This window comes from Symphodus melops, assembly GCF_947650265.1.
Source record: "Symphodus melops genome assembly, chromosome: 23".
Lineage (NCBI taxonomy): Eukaryota > Metazoa > Chordata > Actinopteri > Labriformes > Labridae > Symphodus > Symphodus melops.
The window spans coordinates 1,591,377-1,617,395 of NC_136713.1; the positions used below are offsets into that span (position 1 = coordinate 1,591,377).

The 26,019-nt window shown below is 42.3% G+C and overlaps 2 protein-coding genes across 3 annotated transcripts in view; both read right to left on the minus strand.

Moving 5' to 3' along the window:
- Positions 1-26,019, minus strand: part of LOC306818931 (NLR family CARD domain-containing protein 3-like) — a 324,740-nt gene that overhangs the window by 54,261 nt on the left and 244,460 nt on the right. Inside the window, exons 1-5 of one of the 2 annotated variants that reach the window (XM_079336667.1) lie at positions 13,745-14,814; positions 13,398-13,547; positions 12,989-13,108; positions 12,692-12,798; positions 10,558-12,550 (exon numbers count right to left, since the gene is read on the minus strand). In XM_079336667.1, the coding sequence (XP_079192793.1) occupies positions 10,558-12,550; positions 12,692-12,798; positions 12,989-13,108; positions 13,398-13,528 (2,351 nt within the window). In that variant the 5' untranslated portion in view covers positions 13,529-13,547; positions 13,745-14,814. Of the gene's footprint in view, positions 1-10,557; positions 12,551-12,691; positions 12,799-12,988; positions 13,109-13,397; positions 13,548-13,744; positions 14,815-26,019 lie in introns of those variants that run through there. The other variant, XM_079336666.1, reaches the window with a different exon arrangement.
- The window catches only part of LOC306818930 (uncharacterized protein), a 358,920-nt gene that overhangs the window by 24,717 nt on the left and 308,184 nt on the right, over positions 1-26,019 (minus strand). The window lies entirely within an intron of this gene.

Sequence of the window (26,019 nt, forward strand, 5' to 3'; positions counted from 1 at the left end):
CACCCAGTGGCCTTCATCAGTCGTAAGCTGTTTCCAAGGGAAGTCAGGTACTCAACAGTGGAGAAGGAGGCATTGGCAATAAAATGGGCCCTGGACTCTTTCAAGTACTACCTTCTGGGACGGGAGTTTCTGCTGGAAACAGACCACAAAGCTCTCCAGTGGCTGGAAAAAATGAGGGACACGAATGGAAGGATCACACGCTGGTACCTTGCAATGCAACCGTTCCGATTCATCATCCAGCACATTCCAGGAAAGAGCAACTGCACAGCAGATTACCTCTCTCGCTGTCCCAGCGAGATTTTCGAAGAGGGGAGTGTGTGATGGACACAGCCACACATTAAAAGGTTGTAGGCCACACAACACTGCACTCACATGGTAGTTGCAAACATTTCAAATAAATGACACAGGTTATTTCTTTTCGCTGAGCATGTTTATTAAAGCCTTTGATTTAAGTACACTTTCAACTTATTTAGTCATTGTTTGTTTTAAAAGTAAAGTGGTAGTAATTCATTTCTCTTTTCCTTTTGAGTTACCTGGCTGGTGTGCTCGCCTTCCTGGTTGAGCAAAGGATGAGGCTGAGGGTGGAGCTTGACTTTATGGAGGAGGACCATACCAAGTGCTGAAATATCAGGAGGGGGGATCAGGGTCCCTTGGGGTTAACTTTAAGTTATTTTGTTTGCCGTCCTCCCCTGTGTTTTGGTTTTGGTTCTGGTCAGCAGCTTTAAATATCCCCCTCAGTTCTCATTTTCTCAGGTCTGTTAGTTGAGTTCACACACTGTTTAGTTAGCACAAGCTTTCAGTAGAGTTATGTTATTTTGACCTCTTTTAACAAGTCATTTACTTAGACACCCTGACAGTGTTTATTTTTGCCTTTGTTAAATAACATTTTTGAATAAAGAAACCTTGTTTTTTGAACTTTTAACCTGTGTTCGCTTATCTTGACTGCTTGGTCCATGACACTAAGTTTGGAGATCTTCCTCAGTTGAAAGAAGCAGTTCCTTGACAGCTGTTTACAGTGCTGGACTAAAGACATGTCTTTGTCGAAAATAACTCCCAGGTTTCTAAGACTAGGCTTCACGGACTGGCCTAGGTCCCCCAAGAACTGCTTAATCCCTGGAATTGAGTCATCAGGGGCGAGAATCAATGTTTCTGTTTTCTCAGCATTGAGCTGCAGAGAATTTTCGCTGAGCCATTGTTTGATTTCCATCAGACAAAGACGTAGGGAGCTCAGCTTCTGGATCTCGGACGGCTTAAAAGAGCAGTGCAGCTGGATATCGTCAGCAAATAGGTGGAAAGAAACATCATCGAACCTTCGTATGATCTCTCCTAGAGGGATCAAATACAGCAAAAACAAGACAGGACCCAAGACGGAACCTTGAGGCACACCACACAGCAGGTCCGCAGACTCCGACCTTATTTGGTTGGCTGTTACATTGAAGCTTCGTCCAGTTAGATAAGAAGAGAACCATTTTCGAACTGAACCCGACAGTCCAACTTGATCCCTCAGTCTTCTCAGCAGAATCTGATGGTCTACAGTGTCGAAAGCTGCGGACAGGTCCAAGAGAACCAGGACCGTGAACTTTCCAGAGTCAGCAGCCATCATAATGTCGCTGGACACTTTCAGTAAGGCCGTTTCCGTGGAGTGTTGCTTACGGAAACCGGACTGAAGCGGTTCATGGATGCTGCTTTGATCCAGGAAAAGGGTCAACTGATTACAGACCACCTTCTCAAGGATCTTTGACATGAAAGGGAGCTTAGAAATAGGCCTAAAGCTATTAAGATCTGTTTGGTCTAGGCCTGCTTTTTTTAGTAATGGCTCCACTATGGCATGTTTGAATGCAGTAGGAAACACACCAGTGGACAAAGACAGGTTAACCATTTTGGTCACACACGGGCCGATTTCCCCAAACACTTTTTTAAAAAGCCTACAGGGAAGGACGTCAGATGAGCAAGAGGAGGGCTTCATCTTAGACACCACTGCTGAAATATCAGCAACCGTCACAGTCCTAAACAAGGACCACAAGCTGGAGACAGGCTCAGAAACAGCAGGGGTAACACGAAGAGGGGGCGGGATGTTGTCCTTGATTATCTTTATCTTGTTTGTGAAGAATCTCAAAAAGGCATTGCTGTCAGCTTCACAAAACACGGGGGTAACTGGGGCAGCAGGACATACAAGTGAGTTTATCGTTTCAAATAACACTTTGGGGTTTTTCTTATTTAGTGCTACCAGTTGGTGGATATACTCGGATCTGGCATTTTCGACCATCACATTGTATGAAGACACAAGGTCCTTGAGGTAGAGCCTGTGCACCTCAAGGTTAGTGGATTTCCACAGGCGTTCAGTCTTTCGACATAGTCTCTTTAGATTTAGGATGTCTTCATTAGTCCACGGGCGAGCTTTTTCCCTGGTACAGGAGTTTGTTTTAACAGGAGCCACCTGGTTCAGAATTTCTACACAGTGATTGTTAAAACAGTGAGTGAGATCATCCACATCGAGACAGTTCATGACCAAGACAGGATCAAATAAATGAGAGAAACTATCTGCAGTATTAGCAGTGATAACACGCCTCTGAGACCTGACTGTTGAAGGCTTGGGCTCAGGACAAAAGTGCAGATCAAACAGAACAAGACTATGATCACTCAAATGAACATCATTTACAGACAGGTTTAAAATGTCTAGGCCAAGCGTAAAAACTAAGTCTAAAATATGGCCTTTTTGGTGAGTGGGCTCAGAAACATGCTGCTCAAAATTAAAAGTTTCAGTCAATGTTAGAAGTTCCATTGCAGGGGAAGATGAGCTGTCATCAACATGAAGGTTAAAATCCCCAAGGATTAAAACAGAGTCCAGCTTTATAATAGAGGACAAGAAGTCACTAAAATCCTTTAAGAAGACAGCGGCAGGGCCAGGAGGACGGTAGATCAACACACAGCAAAAAGGGGATGAGGAACCCATCTTAACCATCTGTGATTCAAACGAAGAGAAATCTTGGGACTGGATCAGTTTGCATTTTTGGACCTCCCTGTGAACAATGGCCAGGCCACCACCACGGCGACAGGGGCGGGGCTTCCCGACAGCAGAGCAGCCAGGTGGACAGAGATCATTTAAATGAATGAACTCTTCATCTCTCTGCCATGTCTCTGAAAGACACATAATATCCAGGTTTTCTCTTGTAAAAAGATCGTTTAGTGAATGAGACTTGTTCGCAATTGAACGAGCATTCAATAGGCCGACATGGATTGACGTCTCGGAGGTAGTGTCCGTGTTGAGGAGCGGGATTGGACGAAGGCACATCCAGCGGTCACGTGAGCTCCAGCTGGTCCATGCTGGAAAAGCCGGCATAAACACGGAAGTAGGCGATGGCGATGAAAACCCCTGACCATGGCTCCAGCACTGCGAAGGGTCCAGGACAGTTGTTGAAGTGCGGGCAGGCGGCAGCGAGGACACGCTGACGCACACATCGAGGAGAGGGATCTGGCGCAGGAACCGAGCGTGGTCCCGGCAGCCGAAGACGACGGAGCCCCCGTGCGCCGCAGCACGTCTTCGCTTTACTTGGATACTGGACCGAGAGCCTCTTTTTCTGGATCTCCTGCGGGTCTTTCCCGGCACCCGATACAGCATCAAGTAGTCCTGTGAGTCGGGATGGATTTCAAACGGAGGCGGAAATGCCTGTTTGTAACGGTCCCAGGTATGAAACATGTCCTCCAATGACGCTTTGATACGAAATAAAGAGTCCCGATCATAGGTTAGTAAAGCCAGGACACTTCCATTTGTCATCTGGGCTGCTAAGATCACATATAGTGAAACAATAATCATCAATAATCTACAAAATAGAGAGCGAGCCGTGGCACTGCCAGTCACAGGCGCCAGTACGGTTTGAACGTAAACCAGTAAGGTTTAAAGTAAGGTCCTTTACCTGCTTTTTGTAAACATAACAATGAGCATGGTCTTGTTACCTGCTCTTTTGTTAATGTTAACAGACAAACAGTAAGGTCCTTTACCTGCTTTTGTAAAGTGTCTCGAGATAACGCCTGTTATGAATTGACGCTATATAAATAAAGATTGATTGATTAACTAGAATAAGTTCTGTTTCTTCTCTGAACTGAATGTGTTGCTCTGACTCTTTAAAGTGGAGAGGAGAACAGTTTGAGAAGTTCAGCTGCAGCTCTGACCATCACAAACAGAGCGGCATGGAGACACTAAACATTCAGATGAAGAAATCATTCAAAGACAGAAGAAAATATTCATAACTGAACATCTGTGTGGGGGGAGTTGGGGGGGGGGGCCCAACTCCCCCCACACAGACACCTGGTGTTTTGCCGGAAGAGCCTAGGCCAAGGACGTCTCCATTGAGTGGGACTGTGTAATCGCAATGTTATCAGCTAACTCTGAGAGACACCAAGGTTGTCTCCACAGCACATGCAGTGTTTTCGCCGGATATCGCGACTGAGAACATTCTGACCTGAGCGAGCCCGGGGAAGCCAGGCACACACACACACTCATGCACACACCCTGCACACACCGTCTTCCCTCCCACCCTTACACTTACTGCTACTGTGTACACATGTAAACAGTAGCAGTAAGTGTCATAGGTAATGTTTTTCCCTGCATTCAATCTGTGCCTCCCTCTGCAGGAGGGAGACAGAAGAAAATTTTCGTAACTGAATATCTTCAACTCAAAGGCTCCGGTGTTTTTTCTGTTGAAGGATATCAGTGAAAAATAATCATGAATTTAACAGACTATAGTCTAATGTAAAATCATGCAGGACACATGAAGTGTCCTCCCCCCTCTCGATCAGCTCCGGGAGCTCCATGATCAAAGATGTGATCTGATCTTCACAATTTGATCTCTTATCTCCAACATAACCTGCTCCGGAGCAGGTTAGGTGTTCAGCGTCAGTTACCATGGCGATAAACCCAGGTAAGAAGTCAACGACCCTCGTAGGACTGAAACCCAGAGTTAACCCTGAAGTGACCTCGCTGACCTCAAATCCTGCTTTGTAGTACAGACCCGAGGTTAGGAGACCTGTGTTGAGTGACCGCCATCATGTGACCACACGTGGTTACACCACCATCTAGGTCCCTCGCTCAACCCTCCTTTCTCTCTCGCTTTCTCTCTCTCTCACACACACACACACAGACACACACACACACACACAAACACACACACATACTCGTGTGTTTATACTTTGTGTTCTGTAGTTTAGTTTATAATAGTTATTTGTTTGATGACCTTGATGTTTCTTTGTTAAAAATATTCTGTTATCATTTAAAGAGCAGTTGTGAATTAATTAATTAAAGAGCAGGAATTAATTTCAGACTTGTAATATTTGGCTATAACGGTAAATTATATTTGATAATAGTATTTTACACCTTTAGTATCAGAAGGTTTTATAGTTTGAAGAGTTTGACACTTTTTTAAATAGTTTAAAGTTTTAAATTGTTTTCTGCCATCGGGCAGGTTTAGACATGTAACAAAGAAATCAGAACCAACATTTGGGATTTCAAATTAGTTTCATAAAAAAAATCTTTTAAAGGGATTTTCATTAAAAAAGGAATACAATATTTTTCGGACGATAAGTCGCAGTTTTTTTCATAGTTTGGCCGGGGGTGCGACTTATACTCTGGAGCGACTTATGTGTGAAATTATTAACACATTACCAGAAAATATCAAATAATAGCCCGGGCTATTAAGTTGATCTCATTATTTATCTCATTCACGTAAGAGACTAGGCGTATATCAGCAATCCTCACACACACATACATCAACCAATCAAAATTCAGCGGGGGCGGGTCATGGCAGAAGCAGGAAGCGGCGCATTGTTTACCTTTGGAGTTGGCTTAGTTGTGCAGAAGTGACACCGAGGAAGATTTCATTGGATTTAGTGATTAAGAGTGACACTGATTGTTTGGTGAACTTGTAGCAGGTTCTATATGCTGTAGTTCTTTGAATGACTCTTACCGTAAAATGTTACGTTAACATACCAGGCACATTCTCAGTTCGCTGTTCATGCGTCATATAACGTACGCTTGTTCAGCCTGTTGTTCTCTATTCTATTTTTATTTTAAATTGCCTTTCAAGAGGAAATGTCTATTCTTGGTGTGGGATTTTATCTAATAAATTTCCCCCAAAAATGCGACTTATACTCCAGTGCAACTTATATATGTTTTTTTCCTTCTTTATTATGCATTTTCGGCTGGTGCGATTTAGAATCCAAAAAAATACGTTAAGTTCATGTAAGTGGTATTTTGAAGTTTGTTTGTCTGGGACATGATGTTTCCCAATTCTCAAGAATGGGTGAAATTCAAACACATTCAACACCGTTTCTATTATATTCATATCTATATTACAGTCAGTGATCTGACCTCAGAGTCTCCAGTCTGCAGTTTGGACTCTGTAGTCCCTCACACAGCAGCTTCACTCCTGAATCCTGCAGCCTGTTGTAGCTCAGGTCCAGCTCTCTGAGATGGGAGGGGTTGGACTTCAGAGCTGAGGCCACGACATCACAGTGAGTCTTTGAGAGTTGACTGGTAGAAAGGCTGTAGTGACACATATAATAGAAAATTAATAGTATGAAAGAAGCGTTGATATTCACGTCTCACATCTGATGATTGAAGTTTGACAGGTCCTGTTTGGTCTTAACTTTACACATCAGTGGAATCTCTCACTGAGTCTCCTCACTGCTTTTCAAACCTGCACATTCTTCATCTTTCAATCATTTACTAAATGTTACAGATGTGTAACCCTGCTGCTAAAAACAGCTTAAAATAGTTATTAAGAGTCATAAACAACATAATTATTGGTTTAGTTCATCAGTTCATGTTGTATTTATTTGATGTAACACACTCGAGCTGTGATTACTAAGTCAATGAGTTTATTTTTGCAGTTTTGTACGACTAAAATCAACAGTAGTTTTGCAGTGCAGATTGATGTGCAGCAAAGTAAAAGTCGACGACGAGAGTTTCTTTTTTTATGAAGCCAGAGTGAGTAAGAGATGGTCACCATGTTGTCACCTTGTTAAATGTAGAAGTTGATAAACAGCAGCACTAAGTGATAAAGATGGACAGAGGATAATTCATCAGTTAGGAGTGAGAAGAGTTCCTGTAGAAGTCATGAAACTGAGTGAAGTGTGTGTCATCTTAAAAAGCTGCACTTCACATGTCTCAGTCAGCCAGCTGCTCACTTCATTGTGCTCGTTTTTCTGCCTGTTAGCAAACAAGTTATGGCTTTGCAAAGTCATTCAAACCAGTTCATGTGATTTTGTGATCCTGTAGCTAATAAAAGGTTAACATCATTCATGCTCATGATTTCATTTAGAGGTCAAAATCCTGATTTGACTCAAACAAAGCTGCTGTTCCTTAAACTATGTGTGTGTGTGGTGTATGGTTACTGTGCTTAGGACCTCGCTCCTCCAGAACCTAGAAAGACGTGCATTTATCCAGGAGGGTTGCACATGGAAACACATATAGTTTGATTTAGGATGAGCTCATGTCTATAGTGATCTAAAGTGGGATCTATTCAGAGGACTCTTTCTTCAGTAGAAAACCATTTGAAAGTCATTGAACAGTAACTCTGGAGGAGGACCATCTCATTCTCCAGCCGTCTGACTCACTTCTATAAAGGTGAAAATACAGAGACTGCTGCAGAATGATCCAGAAATCAAACAAGTCAGCAAAGAATCAAATGTAGTGAGGTGAAGGATCTCCTGTAAGAACAGTTTATCTGTGATCTACCTGCTGACATGTTCAGAGACGATGCTCATGACTGATTAGTAATGCCTGCAGAGGCTGGAAGGGGGCGCTCACAGCATCTGATATCTCTCTTTTCAGGGATTAACAATATCACACATCTCAGTCACTTCTTTGGGAATTCTCACCTGAATGTGTTCACAAAAAAACTATCACAAACATTTATGAACTCAGGACAAAAACCTCAAAAACATCACGTCTGAAAAAAACTACCACTGACTGTTTCTCCTGAACATTAACAGAGGAACAGTTTTTTATTGAACAGAGAGGATTTACTTTAGTTTATTAAATTATTACATAGGGCTGGGAAATTAATTTAGAATTATTACAAACTGACTTTCAGAACAATTAATCGATGTCATCTCGCCCATGTCAATTATTTTAATTATTTTCAGGACAGAGTCACGTGAAGACACGTCAAGTTTGAACACATTTTGTCTTCATGGAAGACGACATCCAACAAAAACAAGTCAAATGAAAACACTGAAGAAAAAAGTTTCTCTTCTAGAGAAGTTAATTTCTCCTTTAAAACTAAAATGTGTGGTTTTCATCTCAAGATATGATTTGATTTCAATTCTAATTAAAACCGCAGGCGGTGATGAAGGGACCGAAGCACCCCACGCATGTCGCCGCGTGTCGCGACCGCGAGAGTGTGACCGCGGGAGTGCAGCCGCGACAAGTGGCCAAGCAGCAGGCCTTACAGTCATCGAAGGTTAAAAAATTGGAGTGTGCCGAGACATCAAAGTTTGATGGTACGCCGTGGCCATGCCCCTTGACGAAATAACGTGCGGAGCACAACGAGAGATCTTCAACATGTCTAGAACACACTGACACTGAGTTTACGATGATCGGATAAATGCTTTTGGAGGAGTTCGTTCAAATAGCTATCCTGTCAAACGCGAATTTGAACCATTCAAAAAAAATATGGCAGACTTCCTGTTGGGTTTTGACCATGGGTGTGAGAGGATTTTATGTAGCTCCTGACATGCCCAATGAGCATAAAAAATCTCATGCATGTAGGACAAAGAAACCTCTATGGAGAGGCCATTTTTAAGATTTCATGGGGGCGCCACTGAGTCATTTAGCCACGCCCACTTATTATAACAACATGACAAGTTTAATTTTTCTACAGGGATCATGTGTCTGATGTTTGGTGACTCTACACCTATATTAAGACCCATAACAAACTACTTCCTGTTTGTGACGAACAACGCGTCCGTATGACCACGACCTTTGAGGAAATAACGTGCAGAGCACAACGAGAGATCTCCAACATGTCTAGAACACACAGACTTTGACGTTGTGTCAATCGGATAAAGGCTTTTGTAGGAGTTCGTTCAAATAGGTAACCTGTGAAACGCGAATTTTCGCCATGAAAAAAAAATATGGCGGACTTCCGGTTTAGTTTTGACTATGTGTGCAAGAGGGTTTATTGTAGTTCCTGACATTATTAACATACGAAAAAATTGTCATACATGTCAGAGAAGAAAACCTCTATGGGGAGGTCTTTCAGAAAGGTAAAATAGGGGTGCGCCGAGACATCAATGTTTGATGGTACGCCATCGCCACGCCCTTCAACGAAATAACGTGCGGAGCACAACGAGAGATCTTCAACATGTCGAGAATACACTGACACTGAGTTTACGATGATCGGATGAACGCTGTTGTAGGAGTTCGTTCAAATAGCTAACCTGTGAAAGAGGAATTTTAGCAGTTTTTATTGCATTCAAAAAAATATGGCGGACTTCCTGTTTGGTTATGACCATGGGTGTAAGAGGATTTTATGTAGCTCCTGACATGCCCAATAAGCATAAAAAAATGTGTATGTAGGACAAAAAAACCTCAATGGGGAGGCCTTTTTGAAAATTTCAAGGGGGCGCCACTGAGCCATTTAGCCACGCCCACTTTTTGTGCCAACATGTCTAGTTTCATTTTTCCACTGGGATCATGTGTGTGATGTTTGATGAATGTATGACTATATTAAGACCCCTAACAAACTACTTCCTGTTTGTGACGAACAACGCGTCCGTATGACCACGCCCTTTGACGAAATAACGTGTGGAGAACAACGAGAGATCTTCAACATGTCAAGAACAAGCAGATACTTAATTTGCGTCCATCGGATAAACACTTTTGGAGGAGTTCGTTCAAATAGCTAACCTGTGAAACGCGAGTTTTCGCCATTGAAAAAAAATATGGCGGACTTCCTGTTTGGCTTTGACTATGGGCGTAAGAGGATTTTATGTGAGATCTTGCATGCTTAATGTGTATAAAAATTTTCATGCACGTACGACGAAAAAACGTCAATGGGGAGGCCCTTTTGAAAATTTGAAGGGGGCGCCACTGAGTCATCTTTCGAAAAAATTTTACGAAATGACGAGAATATCAAATTTTTCACCAGACCCGATGACGTTGGAGATTTTGATGAGTTTTAATTCACGTTCAAGCCGTCAAAAGTGGCTCCAAAGAGGAAGAAGAAAAAAGAAAACAAAAATAATCATTTGAAAAACAATAGGGTCCTTCGCACTGGTCAGTGCTTCGGTCCCTAAATATTCACTTAATAACCACTCGATAGTTCATCAGATATTCACTCCTTCATTAGAAACATATCCCAGCTTTAATAGTGGAGCACATTTACAGTAGAGACCATGTCAGTGAACTATGAGGGGAAAAACTAAAACTAAATCATCTTTTATTAATCTTAACTGAGGTCACATGTTCAATGAGTGGTGATATTGATTTGAGGTCATATCACCCAGCACTATTAGTACATGACACTGATTTATAATGTTCATCACATGTGGACTTACTTTGCCTTCCTGCAGTTCCTCACAGCTGGAATCAGTCTCAGTTGTCCCTGGATTGATGTGTTGTACTTCTCCAGGTCCAACTCATCCAGAACCTCCTCGGACATCTGCAGCATGTATGCCAGAGCAGAGCAGTGGATCTCAGAGAGTCTCTTCTCTGATCTGTTCTCTGACTTCAGGAACTCTTGGATCTCCTGATGGACTGAGAGGTCCTTCATCTCCGTCAGACAGTGGAAGATGTTGATGCTTCTGTCAGGAAAGATCTTATAACTGTTCATCTCCTTCAGGTTGTTGATGACTCTCTGGATCATTTCTGGACTGTTGTCTGTCTGACCCAGCAGACCTCCTAAGAGTCTCTGGTTTGACTCCAGAGAAAGACCATGAAGGAAGCGAACAAACAGGTCAAGGTGACCGTTCTGACTTTGAAGGGATTTCTCCATTGCTTCCTTTAGGAGAACATCAAGAGTTGAATCTACATGTGTTTGTCCCAGAAAAGTCCTCAGAACTGTTGTGTTCCTGTTGGTGAAACAGTGGAACATGTAGACTGCAGCCAGAAACTCCTGAACGCTCAGATGAACAAAGCAGTAGACTGTTTTCTGGAAGATCACACACTCTGTTTTGAAGATCTCTGTACAAACTCCTGAGTACACCGAGGCCTCTGTGACATCCAGACCACACCGCTCCAGGTCTTCTTGGTAAAACATGATGTTTCCGTCCTCCAGATGTTCAAACGCCAGCCTCCCCAGCTTCAGAAGAACTTCCCTGTCAGCCTCCGTCAGCTCATGTGGTCTCACCGGATGTCCCTCACCATACTTGTTCTTCTTCCTCTTTGTCTGAACCAGCAGGAAGTGTGAGTACATGTCAGTCAGGGTCTTGGGCAGCTCTCCTCTCTGCTCTGTGCTCATCATGTGCTCCAGAACTGTGGCAGTGATCCAGCAGAAGACCGGGATCAGACACATGATGTGGAGGCTCCTGGATGTCTGGATGTGTGAGATTATTCTGCTGGACAGATCTTCATCACTGAACCTCCTCCTGAAGTACTCCTCCTTCTGGGCGTCAGTGAAGCCTCGCACTTCCGTTACCCTGTCAACACATGAAGGAGGGATCTGATTGGCTGCTGCAGGTCGAGAAGTGATCCAGATGAGAGCTGAGGGGAGCAGATTCCCCTTGATGAGGTTTGTGAACAGTGTGTTTAACGATGACATCTGTGTGACATCAGACACAACCTCCCTGTTTGTGAAGTCCAGTGACAGTCTGCTTTCATCCAGGCCGTCAAAGATGAACAACAGTTTACAGACAGCGAGCGTCTCTGCTGCCACCTTCTGTAATGTTGGATGGAAAACACGGAGCAGCTCAAGAAGACTGTAGCGCTTATCTCTGACCAAGTTCAGCTCCCTGAATGAAAGCAGGATCAGTAGACTGACATCTTGGTTCTCTGAGCCCTCGGCCCAGTCCAGAGTGAACTTCTGCACTGAGAAGGTTTTTCCAACACCAGCCACGCCGTTTGTCAGAACCACTCTGATGGGTTTCTGTTGGTCGGGTTGAGCTTCTGTCTTTGGTTCCTGTTGGTCGGGTTGAGCTTCTGTCTTTGGTTCCTGTTGGTCGGGTTGAGCTCCTGTCTTTGGTTCCTGTTGGTCGGGTTGAGCTCCTGTCTTTGGTTCCTGTTGGTCGGGTTGAGCTTCTGTCTTTGGTTCCTGTTGGTCGGGTTGAGCTCCTGTCTTTGGTTCCTGTTGGTCGGGTAAGGCTTTAAAGATGTCCTGGCACTTGATTAGAGTCTCATGGAGGGTCTTCTTCTTTTTAGAGTCTGTCTCCATCTGTCTCACCTCATGTTGGGTGTTCACCTCTTCTCTCTGCCCCTCTGTGATGTGGAGCTCAGTGTAGATCCTCTTGAGGAAGGTTCTCCTTCCTGTTTCATCACTTCCTTCAGTCATACGTTCACATCTCGTCCTCAGACTGACCTTGTGTTGATCTAAAACCTCCTGCTGACCTCTATCTACTGAAAGAGAGAATGATACAATCTGATTATTGTTTTCAGATGTTTTTGTAAAAGAAGTTTAAAGAGTTTTAATTTCTAGACTTTTGACATTGACCAATAAAAGTCGTGTTTGAGGAGACCACAGAAGGTGTATAGTCTTACTTTGTTCAGTGCTGCTCTGACTGACTGTCTGCAGTCCAGCTCCTGGTCTGGATCCATACTGAGGACAGGACGTCTGCTCCTCTCTAACATGAGTCCTCTTCGTCCCCCTGTGAAGACATGTCTTTAGAACTAAACTGATGAAAATATGAAGAGTTATCAAACACAATCTAAACAGGCAGATGATGACAGAGCAGGTAACACCATCTTTCTTCTGTTTGGATTCAGTTCATAGTCTGCAGGGAAATTATTGTTTCTTGTGTTTTAACCCTCCTAAAAAGAGTTAGTAAGAAGACTTACTTTGTGTCTGAGGGTCCAGATTCTTTACTGAAGTTTATAAAGTCAGCTTTGGACAGATCACTCTTCAGAGACTGACAGCTGGGTACAGGAGACTCTGCTCTCTGTCTGCTCCTCTCAAATCTACAAGAACAAACTTTGTGTTATATTTCCATCACATGAATACATCTTTAGATACCACAGCAACAAAACAGAAGTCTGGGCTCCCAGAACGTGATGTTCTTGTGTTTAATGATCAACCTGCACACAGAGAAGATCACTGCACGACTAGGACAACATTTGATAAACAGGAAATATGGATGAGAGGAATAATGAGGATTTTTAAAATGATTTCTCTTCAAAGTTTAAACTCGCTGAATGATTAAAGTAGAAATTAAATCTGAAGTGAAAATGAGTTAGTAAGAAGACTTACTTTGTGTTCGAGGGTCCACGTTTAGTTCTGAAGTTATAAGGTTCACCTTTGGACCGATCACTCTTCAGAGACAGACAACTGGGTCCAGGAGACTCTGCTCCGTCCTCCTCTTCCTCTAAACTCACATCCATGATCTGATCTGAAGTCAGTCTGAGAGGAAACACAGAAACACTCACTGAGAGAGCAAAACAAGAGAAACAGGAGAAACCAGTTTGATCTAACACACACACACACACAGCTCATATGAATGTAAGCTGTGACGTCATTAGAAACTGTCTGTGTTCAGTTCACAGGAGGAAACTGAGAGTACAGAAGTGAAGATATAAAAACTGTGGATAAACACTCACCCTGCTTCACTCTTTACTTCTCTCTTCACTTCTGTTGACTTCAGACGGAGTCTGCACTGACTGATTGTACCACAGGTTTCCTACCTGTCCCGCCTCCTCTCATGAGTCTGGATCATGTGCTGCTCCTCCCTCCTCCAGTTACAGGAAATCAGCTGGTGTGTGTGTGTGTGTGTGTGTGTGTGTGTGTGTGTGTGTGTGTGTGTGTGTCAGAGTGTAAACTTCTCTCTCAGTCTGAACACAGTTTCAGATAAGATAAGATAATTCTTTATTCATCTCACAAGCGGAGACATTTACAGTGTTACAGCAGCAAAGCAGGATAGCAGAAGAAAATCACAGTGACAAAAATTAAAATAGATACAAATATAACATGTAGAAAAAATATGCATCAAAACAATAATTGAAGAGCTAGTAAAAACATGCATCAAAAAAGGAACAGATGAAATGCCAGTGTTATGGATTATAATAGGTTTGGACCCAGACGCACGACTTAGAGACGAACAAGTTCCAATCAACAAAATATTTAATAAGAACAAGCTAGTGACAGGCGGTGAATAAATGTGCAACAACAAATATAATGTGACTCTAAATGTGATCAGCGATTCCCGTTTCCAACACGCGTGAAGAGAAGCCAGATTCAGACGAACAGAGGACAAGAAGACGGAGTTGCAGGTGGGGCTGGATTTAGGAGCTGACGAGAGGAAAAAACACGAGAGGGTCAAAATCACAAAGAACAAACACGAACATCCAAAATCTTCTTGCGATAGAGAGCTGACACCAGGAGTACAAACCGCTGAAGAATGAACAATAATCTGGCGCTGACTGCAGGGAAAGAGCTTAAAAGCAGCACTGATTGGACGAGTTTCACCTGTGGACACACCTGACTCCAATGATGATAAGGGGGGAAGGGAAACACAGGAGGAGCAGACAGACAGGGAAACAAAACAACACACACACGTGGAAAAGCACAATAAACCCCAGAACATGACAGCCAGTAACTTAAAGATGTAAGTCTGTGTAAACAGTATGAACACTATCATGCACACAGTGCATATAAGGAGGGAATGTTATTGCACAAATTGTTCCATAAATAAATTTTGCAATGCAATCAAATTTAAAAATACAAATACAAATAAGATCAGGTGACATTTTATAATATTGTTATTGCACAAGAAGTAGGAGTAAAAACTGTCCAGTTTGGTGTGTTTTATGATGTACTGGGAGCTGATTGGTTAAACAGTCTGACTGCAGCAGGAAGCAAGGACCTGCGATCTCTCTCCGGGTCTTTTTCAAACCGTCCACTACACCCTCGCCCTACCCACTACCCCTCAGTTTGCGCGTCCACGCAAAGGGATTAAGTCTGTCTCAAACCACTTAGCGGGGAGTGGTAGTGGGCCATAAAACCCTCCGCCAGCGAGTCTGCACCGATGCCCCCTCGATGATCAATTGTAACGCCTATTGCGTCCGGTCGCCACGGAAGGAGTGACCTGTACACAAGTAAGTTCTGTGTGTTCATGTTTGTACAAACCAAAACACTGCTCCAACTAAGATGGACATTTAATATGATCATACAGACGTGAACAACTTCACCTGTTTATTGTTTTAAAAGTTCAAATAAAAGCCTCCTCTTCTTTACTTCCTTCTGTTCACCTGTTTATTTCATTGTGTTTCATATTTAAAGGGACTGTTGCAAAAACTAAAGAATATTAAATGATGTTGCAGACAACTTCTCACTCTTATTTATCATTGTTATACTTTTGATTTCTTTGTAAAACTTAATTTCGGCTACAACAAAAAAATAAACGTCTTGCAGCTGTGATGTTCATTTATAGTCTCCTTGTCTGCTTTCATTGAAGACAACCTGTTCTTTGATATTATAATAAATTAACTAAACATTAAATTATAAATTACAATAAAGAATGTGGGCTCCATCTGATCATTTTGCTATAAGTCTACACTAATATAAATTTACTAGAGAAAAATAATCTACATCAAGACTTTTACAGAATGTATTACTTACATTAATAAGCCGTTCCCCCAGGAAGCCGCTGAGTAACCATGGTAACACACACTTCCTGTTTCCACCTGAGAGAGTGAAGTTTGTCCCAAAGCCTGCTGCTGTATTTCTACCCTCCACCTGGATGGAGGAGACTTCATTCAGCTGCGAGTGTGACTTCTGACGGCCCTGTGTGTGTGTGTGTGTGTGTGTGTGTGTGTGTGTGTGTGTGTGTGTGTGTGTGTGTGTGTGTGTGTGTGTGTGTGTCAGAGTGTAAACTTCTCTCTCAGTTTAGTTTGTTAGTTTAGTTTTCATGTACAAACAACATCATTGATCTCACAGAGAAAAGAGGCTTCGTACCAGATTATAGCAGTTTGCTAATGTTCCTCTGCAGTCCCTGGGCAGATCAACACAGGATACATACACAATACAATACAACGTATACATTCACATCATATCACAATACACATGTGCTAAGACTCCACACAAAGGCTTCATTTTAAAGTAATGTTTGCATCGTTAAAGTTACAATACTGAATTCTAACAGGAAATACATGCAGGAAAAATAAAATGAATGAGAGCATGATTGATTGTTTACAATCCTTTTTTTTTTTACATGTTTTGAAAATAGATGGAAGTCAGTGTTTACTTTGAGTTCATGGTGGATTTTGTTCCATTCTTTGTATGAGAAAGAGGACTGGCCAAATGCAGATCCTCTCTTGGGGACTCTACACTCCCCCCTAGTGGTGGACCTTGGGGCTCTGCAGATGGTCTCTGAGCAGAGCTGGACAAAGTTTTTCAGGGGAGGGGGAGCAGCTTTGTGTATGATTTTGTGGACCATCCGGATATTTGAAAATCGAATGAAATGTTCAGAAGTTAACAGTTTGTATTGATTGAGTGTGTGACAATGGTGGCACTGCCGTGATTTTCTTTCAAATATTTTCTGAGCTAGTTTATGAACATTTTCAACAGATTTCAAAGTTGACTTGTTTGCCTGAGACCAACATGTGATACAGTCAGAGATATGGGAGAGGATCATTGAGTTCAAAAACATCATAGATGCCTCAGTGGAGAGTGAGCATCTGATGTGCCTAAAATTTGAGAGATTGTATTTTAAAGTTTGATTTAGTTTGTTTACCTGCTTCTTGAAGGTCAGTGTTGGATCCAATATGATGCCTAAATATTTCACCTCTTCAACATGTTTTATTATTTGACCGTTTAGTGTCTGAACACTCTGAGTTTCATCTCTGAAGGTTCAAATGTTTGACCTCTAATGACCTTTAACAACATCTGGAGGAGCTGATGAAACATCGAGACGAGCTTTGGATTATTTAGACCTCAACCTCCCTCCTCGCAAACATTCACATCAGCTCAAGATGATTTCATCCAATAGACGTTCAAGTTGATATTTAGAGAGTCAGAAAGTGTTCACTGAAGTCATGATGAGGACAAAACACTCAGCTGCCTAATAAGTGTGCACGCTGTGTAAATGTAGTTTCCCCCGATGTGATCACGTCCTCTTTTTCTTCACCTTCCTGAAACTCAGTTAAAGACAGACGAGAAATAAAGCTGAATCTTTCCCCCCCTCAAACTTGTATCATCATGGTCAACACGCTGCTCAAGTGTATTTTCTACAACATGTGAACTATTAATGAGCAAACCATTTGTCCTGGATAGGAAACACTTTAAAGAGCAGACTCTATCAGACCTCTCCTGTGGTCGGGGAAATATAGGTCCCAACAAACAGACTGGAAATGTCAAAGGATCCAACGTGCAGACATGAGACAGAAATGTCTCATCTATCCACAGACCAAGACTGCTCACAGGGTCAAAATAAATGTGAGCTGACACTTGCTCTATACCTGAACTTAAACAGTATGTAGGCCCCATGAATATAACAGATACTATTTTAATGCTGTATGGAGCTCATGTTTATGTTACGCTCAATAATTCAGTTTGTCAAAATGTCCACTAGGTGTCGCTGACCTCCTGTTTGAGAGGGAGAGTCTGCACCTCTCACAGACAGAAGAAAAAACAGGCTGTGAGGGGCAGAGAGGAAGGGACAGAGAAGGAGCGGAGTCCGTGCAGATAGCATGAAATAGATCAGACACAACTTTAATATTCTTCTTCAAATCGATGTGAAAGTTATCCAAAAGGAGGGTAAAGATTTTTGGTTGCAGCAGGATTAAGGAGGACCACTTTTCAGTGGTTTTATGACCGCTCTCCGGTTGTTGTTGTTTTCTGTGGTTGATTCCAACCACAAAGCAAAGCGGCCATCACAGCAGCTGCAAGGTGGAGGATCCAGTCTGCACCCGTTTCTCCAGTGGGACTCCAGATCAGACATGAACCACATCAAGATATATGGACCCCAGACTATCTAAGTGACTCACTAAACAGAAAACACATTGACTGAAACTAAACTATTGACTTGAACTTGAACCGTTTGATGCCTCTCTACACCTGAAGAGGATTATATAAAGACTAAAGAGGAGAAATGATTTCAACTTGTTGCCACATACAACAGTGTTTGTTTTCCTCAGCATGCTCCTCTGAACCCAGCTGTAGATGTTGCTGTAGTCCTGCTTTAATATGCATTTAAAACATGTCACACTAAGTCGTGGTTACAAGTATATCACAGTGAAATACAAACCTGCTGTGTTGTCTTTGTTGTCATCATTTACAGGTCCTGTTGAGAATTTGTTCAGTGTGAGATGATGAGTGTGATGTTTCTTCAACCTGGAGGAAATGAAGAAGAAAGTGAAAGACTCAGATCCAGCACATTAAAATGAGTGGAAACTACAGCGCTCAATAAATAAAAGAGGCCATCAGCCTGTTTCCTCTTCTCTTGTTGAATACTTTTATACCACTGTTATTTCTGTTTGATTGTTTCCATTAAATGAACATGTGTTTGTTTCTGCAGTTAGAAAAAGAAACAGTGAGAATAAAAAGCAGACACATTCTCTGCTGCCCTCTGCTGGAGACAATGCAGTAAAACAGGTGATCTTATGCACACACTCTGGGACTGTTGTTTCAAAACACTGGAAAAATATTAAAGAGGAGAAAATTATGAAAAGTGAAATTCCATGAAAGGTTCAGTTCAACCTACTTGGTGTTATACCGGACGATATTTTCACTGCTGACAGAAGATATATTGTGAATATTTTATTATTGGTCGCCAAGAAAAATAAAACAGCAACATGGAAGAATGTTAAACCAGCGAATGTGGCTGAATGGAAGCAAAGATTGAGACAAGTTTATCTCATGGAAAAAATGACGGCATCATTACAGATGAAAAGGGAGCGTTTTGATTGGAGGTGGAGCACAGTCGGAAAACATCTGACAAAGTGAAAAACTTTCTCTTTCTCTCCCATGAATTGAACCTTTCAGGGGTTGACTGGGGAGCTGTTCTTCTTCACAGCATCAGTCCAGGAGATCCATTCTAGACACGTGTGACCCGTGTGGACGTTCTGCGTTGTGTTCTGCTGTTTCGGCAATGTCTCAGGAGACAGCTTGTAGTTCTTGTATTCTGTATTCAACAGATAAAAGTACAATCAACAGGTCGTGTGTGGAGTCAAGCATCTCCCCTCTGAGCAAACTGTCAACGGCTCTGCATTTACAATCATACATTACACATTCATTCATAATAAGTTCAAATAGAGAGATACATGTACATTAAATACAACATCATACACATATTTAGAAAACTAACATCAATATATTATTTACGAAAACAGCAGATTAATAATATGAAGCCAGAAAACCAGTTCCTTTTGATATCTACATCAATCAATTAACAACTGACATATATTAAGACTGAAAAACACCTCTCCATACCAGATAAAAGTATAATCAATCAGCCGCTAACATTTGCTACCAAACTAATGAACAACGTTATATATGATATTTGTCACGGATCAGAGGAAGAGACCCAAACGCACGACTCCAGGGTGAAAGGCAGTTTCAAAACACTCACACTCACTCAAGTCAAACACTAACAGGTTCAGATCCCAAAAGTCAAGACAGAAACATGCTGGAACGCAGACACTGGGAACAAGACGACATAGAGACAAAAATACAAGACGAACTGGCACAGAATGAGGGGAAGGCAGACATTATATACTGAACAGGGGGTGGAGTTAACAAGACACAGGTGAGACACATCAGGTCATCAGACAGGAGGGAAACAAGGAACAAAGAGCACAAGACCAGAAACTGAGGACAAGAAGAAGTAAAACACAACACTGACAACACCAAAACCAGATATATAAAATAAAACAGGAAACACCAAAGACTAACGTAAATACCAGACTATGAAATATTAAAGCACACAAGAGAAACACTGACAACAAGACAAAGACTAAATATAACAATCAGAAACACTTGGACACAGGGAAACACTTTGAAAACACGACAACTAAAGACAAGACAGGACATCAAGATCATGACAATATTGAAAACTTTACAAAACTGATACAGGATGAATCCAATATGATCAGAAACAGAAGACCACCGTTTGATTACATCTAAACAATAAAAATGAGTTTATTGACGGAGCGTGAGTCATCATTGACCGACCTCTGACCAAACATCTGTGTCATTTAAGTATGTTGCAAAAAGAGTCGCCCTTTCCACATGTACCTGTGTATGTGAAATCAGTGAACTAACACAGCTGGGTCTCTACTCGGGCTGTAACGCTACACAAACATTTGGGTTGGGTACGGTTCTCAGTCCTTGAAAAACAAAGAAAGAGACACACACTCTGTGTATTCTTCAGTTCATTCAGTTTTATTATCACCATACTATCATCATAATATTCACCCAACATTTCATTTCATTGAACATATTGATGAGAATAAACTTGATGCGGTAAAAGCCTTCGATCGGCTCAACTGGGACTTTCTTTAAAGAGTAGGAGAACATTTTGGATTTCAGCAGACCTTCATTCAGACTATTCAAGCACTTCAGAAGTGCAAGAATCAAAGTGAACGGAGCCATATCAAAGTGTTGGGGCCAGCCAGGATGGCAAAGTTCAGGCTGTGTACGTTTGGAGAACTACAACAAAAGACTCTTTATCCCAGCATGCCTTGCAGGTACTCCCAGAATGCTTTGCCACACCTAACACATAGGTGTGAAGTCTGGGAGGTATAAAACCGGCCATGCTTCATTGTTCTTCCTCTTTCGTACGTCGTCTGTCGACGTCCGAGGATACCCCATCTGCTTCCTGTTTCACAACACACTTCTCTTTGTTTAAAAGTTTTGGCGCGCAGCTAACCCAAGGCCTTGAAGCACACTGACGTCCTAATTTCCGAGTTTAGATCATCCACTTGAACGCATCTCCAAGAAGAGCGTCCTATTTCTCCCGTATTAAAACGGTATTGAGAGAGACTGTAAGGACTACGTCTCGTTCCGTCCTTTAAAGAAAGGACATCCACGGAGATCACCTCGCTCGACGGAGGACACGACGGCCCCTGCTCACCCTCTGGGACGCGCTACCATCACCAAACAACTGCAGAAAGGCCGCTCCAGGACCTCTTTTCTTCCTTCATCAACCGTGGACAAAACGGTTACAAGTGAGGCTTAGCTAGGTCTGGGCAGTTAGATATAGAGAGTGTGTTTAATAACTGAGTTATTATTGTGAAACGGTGATAATATTTGCTTGGTGTTTGACCACTGTGTCTTAGGTTTTATGAGAGTAAAATCTCTTTTGTTCTCCTTATTTGTGCCGCTGTGTCCCGTTTGTTTCTCTGTGAACTCTCACGTCATAACCGGGTAATAGACTCACTATCAGAAAGACTAGTGTGAACGCCGTCTGATACAAACTCAGCCACTGGCTTCTGGTATTGAAGTTTACTATGCTCTGAGTTGTGTGTGAGTTCCAGGCTGTGATCGAGCTCTCAGGGTGCGCTGTTCTATCTCTCTCCACCTTTTGCGCACACACGCGCACACACACACACACACACACCTTTCAGCAGACACACACACGCACACACACCGGCAGACGTACACACACACACACAGATCTGTGGCTCTCCAGACGCTGCAGAAACATAGATCAGGTAGAGACAGAGTTTAACTCTGTCTCTTTTATATGTACTTATAATTCAATGGACACACACAAAACATAAAATCAAACTAAGTAGCACCCTTTTCTCTAACGTTGACACTCTTAAAAAATTAACTCTTAACTCTCCGGTCTCTCTCCTTCAAACAGTGCCAGACACTACAGAGTCTGAACCTACCACTGTTGGAGGGAGGTTTAGAACAGTCCAAGTGGAGCTGGCCTTTTTAACACAGTGAAGCAGCAAAAAGGAAGCTAAAGACAGAAATGAAACCAGAACAAATATTCACACAATTGAAGGGTTTGTTTCCATGTTCCATTTAGTTCTACACACTGAAGGTTATAATGCTTTTCAATTGTTTCTTCTAACAATTTGTGGAGTAAATCCAGAATGACAGATGACATCTCCAGGTGTGTTCATTCAGTTTGTGTTCAAAGACTGCTGCAGTTTTGTGCCCAGTATCCTCTGCACTCTTCTTTCATCCTGTGCATTTTATTGATTTTGTATTCTGACTGCAGGATTCTTATTGAGGGTTAAAGGTCTTCAGTGAGCTCAACCTGGACCTGATCTGACTGTGGTCACTCTGCATCAGGATCTGCTGAACTCCCTTTTTTTTTAGCAAAGAGACTTTAGACTCTAGACACAAAATAACACAAGTAGATGAAAGTCTCTCTCACTCTCCATCAGTTTATTTATTACAATGTTACACATGAGCTGTGTGAAGAACTTGAGCTACCCAACACAGCAGCCTCCAAGGAAACAGAGTGACAGAAAGAAGAGAAGACTTCAGGAGAGAAGAAGGATCCTTACACTGTAACTGTTTCATATAAAGCCTTTACATTCAAACATCATAGCTGCTCCCAACTTACTGCTTCATCTGAAGGGTTTTTCTCCTGTGTGAATGAACATGTGTCGAGTCAGATTTCCCTTAAATCTAAAACTGTTATCACACTTGGAGCAGCTGAAGGGTTTCTCTGCACTGTGAACTAACATGTGTTGGTTCAGATTTCCTCGATGGATAAAACTTTTACCACACTCTGAGCAGCTGAAGGGGTTTTCTCCACTGTGAACTAACATGTGTTTGGTCAGTTGTCCCTTAGAAATAAACATTTTTCCACACTCGGAACACCTAAAGGGCTTTTCTCCTGTGTGAATGAACATGTGTTTGTTCAGATTTCCTCTATGGGTAAAACTTTTACCACACTCGGAGCAGCTGAATGGTTTTTCTCCTGTGTGAATAAACATGTGCTGGTTCAGATTTCCTCGACGTGTAAAAGTTTTACCACACTCCAAGCACATAACTGGTCTCTTGACAGACTGTATTTTCTTATTTCTAAAGTTTAGGTCTGTCAGATGTTCTTTTGTCTCATGCCAATCATTACTGAAATCAGTCTCTGGTTCATCAGAGTCTTCAGTCTGGACCTCAGTCTCAGATGCATCAGAGTCTTCAGACTTGACCTCAGTCTCTAGTTGTAAACGTCTCTCTGGATCTGAGTCACTCTCTGGCTCTGCCTCTCCACAGTCCTCTCCATCAGCTCCTGTTTCCATCTGTTCAGTTTGTCTCTGATGAAGCTGTGAGGACTGAGGTTTCTCTTCATCATCTTCACTCTTCACAGAGACAGGAGTGAAGGGGAACTTGGTGGTGTCAGCCTCCTCCAGTCCTTGAAGCTGACTGATCCACACTTCCTCATGTTCTTCTTTAATGTGTTGGGGCTTAGTGTCCTCCTGGTCCAGAATGTGGCTCCACTCCTGCTGCTCAGGTGGAAACTCTTCTTTACTCACCAACAGCTGCTGGAAACCTGCAGGACACAGGAAACAAACATTAACCACACTGAGACTGATGTTTGAATATTAATAAGGCCTGATTTTGTTTTTAATGACTGAAAATCAAGAGTTAATATGAATTGATCACATTTTAATCATGTTTGGAATTCACTGATTTTACATTTAAAGAAAGGAGGATTACAAAGCAGCGTCTTACAGACTGAGATGAGCAGTAAAGGACACTAAAGAGTGTTGAGGTCCAGTAAAGTCAATGATGTTGTTAGCAGGAGCTAGCTGTGGGTAACACTGTGACTCTGTGTTTGTCTATGGATGTTACCTAAAGGCTCTGTTCCCTGAAACATGTTTCCAGCAGTGGGAAGAAAACCTACCTGCTCTGTGCAGCTTGATTTCAGGTCGGTGGAGCTCCTCTTCATATCCACTTGTTGTTGTTTGTTCTGATATATCTGTGATAACCGCAGCGAGCAGCCGCCGTCTGAAGAGCTCTTTAAGATCCTGAAACCCGGACATCTGACCCCACATCCAAGACTCCCAGAAGGAAAAGTCACAGCTTGATCCAAAGACAACTGGACTGGTTGAAAATCTTGAAGATGTTTCACCTCTCCTCCAGAAGGCTTCTTCACTTCTAAACTATCTGGAGGACGGAGCTAGAAATATAAGCCTCTGTGGATCATTAGCATACCAATGATCAAGGATGACTCCCATCAGAGTCGTTAGCTGAGTCGTTGACCTACTTACGCCTCGAGTCATCACCTCCCCCAGTCATCTGTGGGTCGTTGGGGTCACATGTTCCAAGGTGGGACTGGGCTTCAGTTGTTTTGGGAGAGAATTCAAAACAGCATTGTAGCTAGGTGAGAGGTGGTGATTCTACAATTCACTTAGCAACAACAACATTGTATTTCTTTTATTTTCAATACTTTATTAATCCCAGAGAGGGAAGTTGTGGTTCACACTCTGTTGTTGTAGAGACATGCTTCTCACACAGACAGGCCTGAATCTCCATTATTGGAGAGGCTGCCCCACTGGAAGCATGGAGGGCTGAGTGCTCCTTTTAAAATTCAGAGGGGAATAAGGTATGGTGGTGGCCCGTCTGGACATTCAGGACACATCACTAATGGGCCTCACTCATGCTCTCGTCTCCCCTTTTAATGTTACACTGAGGCAGATTGTGGACATAGCTGGGCCTGAACTGAAAAATGTAACAGCGGTGACCTCTGCCCTTGGTCTTCGCTCGGCACGTTTCATAGAAAGAGGACAAGAGAGGAGAAAGAGATGCTGCAGGACTACTGGAATAAAAAGGAAGGGCCCGATGTGATCCGTTTCCTGAAATAGGACTGACAATGGAATCTAGTGCACCAAATGAACATTTTAAAGTGACTGATGATAAATGTTTGAACTTGTATAATGTTAGAGGTAAGGGTTTGGTTTTAGTGTGTGTTAAAACAATAAATGAGAATGTTTAGAAGAACAGAGTCGACACCAAAGTGGCTAAAAGTGTCTGACAACATCAAGCCAGTGTGGCAGGTTTTTTATAAAAGTCCTCTAAACAAAAGATCTGCTGATCTGCAGTGGAGGATTTTAAATGGAGCTATAGCCACGAACTCTTTAGTGTCTCATTTTAACCCTTCTGTGTCTAATGAGTGTTTTTATTGTGGAGCTGCAGAAACCATTTTTCAGAGTGTGTTTGACTGAGGCATCTGGTTGGGGTTTTAAAGAAGGTTTTTATGGGTTTTATAGAGTCTTGGTCCATGACAGTTTTTATCTTTGGAGCAGGGTACAACAAAACAAACGCAGTAAAATGGAAACTTTTAAACTTTTTGTCAGAACAGGCAAAAGTGGCTATCTACCTTAGCCGGAAAAAAGAGATGGAGAACAGGCAAGGGAAGGAAGTCACTGACCTCTTCCTGTCTTTGGTGAGGGCCAGAGTGTGGGTGGACTTTAAGTTTTATTCAGCTATGGCTAATTTTCCAGATTTATCGAAACATAGATAGATATAGATAGATAGATAGATACTTTATTGATCCCGAGGGAAATTCAAGGCATCCAGTAGCAGTATACAGACAGGCAGGACACAAGACATTAGTTACGATACACACCCGCTGTCCCCCTCCCCTCTCTATACAATAATCCCCCAAACAAGATTTAGCAGCCCCTATGTGACTAAGAGTAAACATAATTATATGTTAAACCTGTGCAGTTAGCATTAGCAATTAGACTTAAAACTAATATAGCATAATGTATATAACCTGTGAGGAGAGAAAAACATGTGTTGGTTAAAAGAGACCTGTAAACAGTTAAAGAGCCTTAGAAACAAAGTGCTGGCCTTCTAGAAACTAGTTACATGTGCATGTACAGAGGTGTCTGAGATAGTGCCAGAGGTGTGAGTACAGTCGTTAAACAGTCAATGCAGGAATGTAAATTGGCTCACCAACATAAAGGAG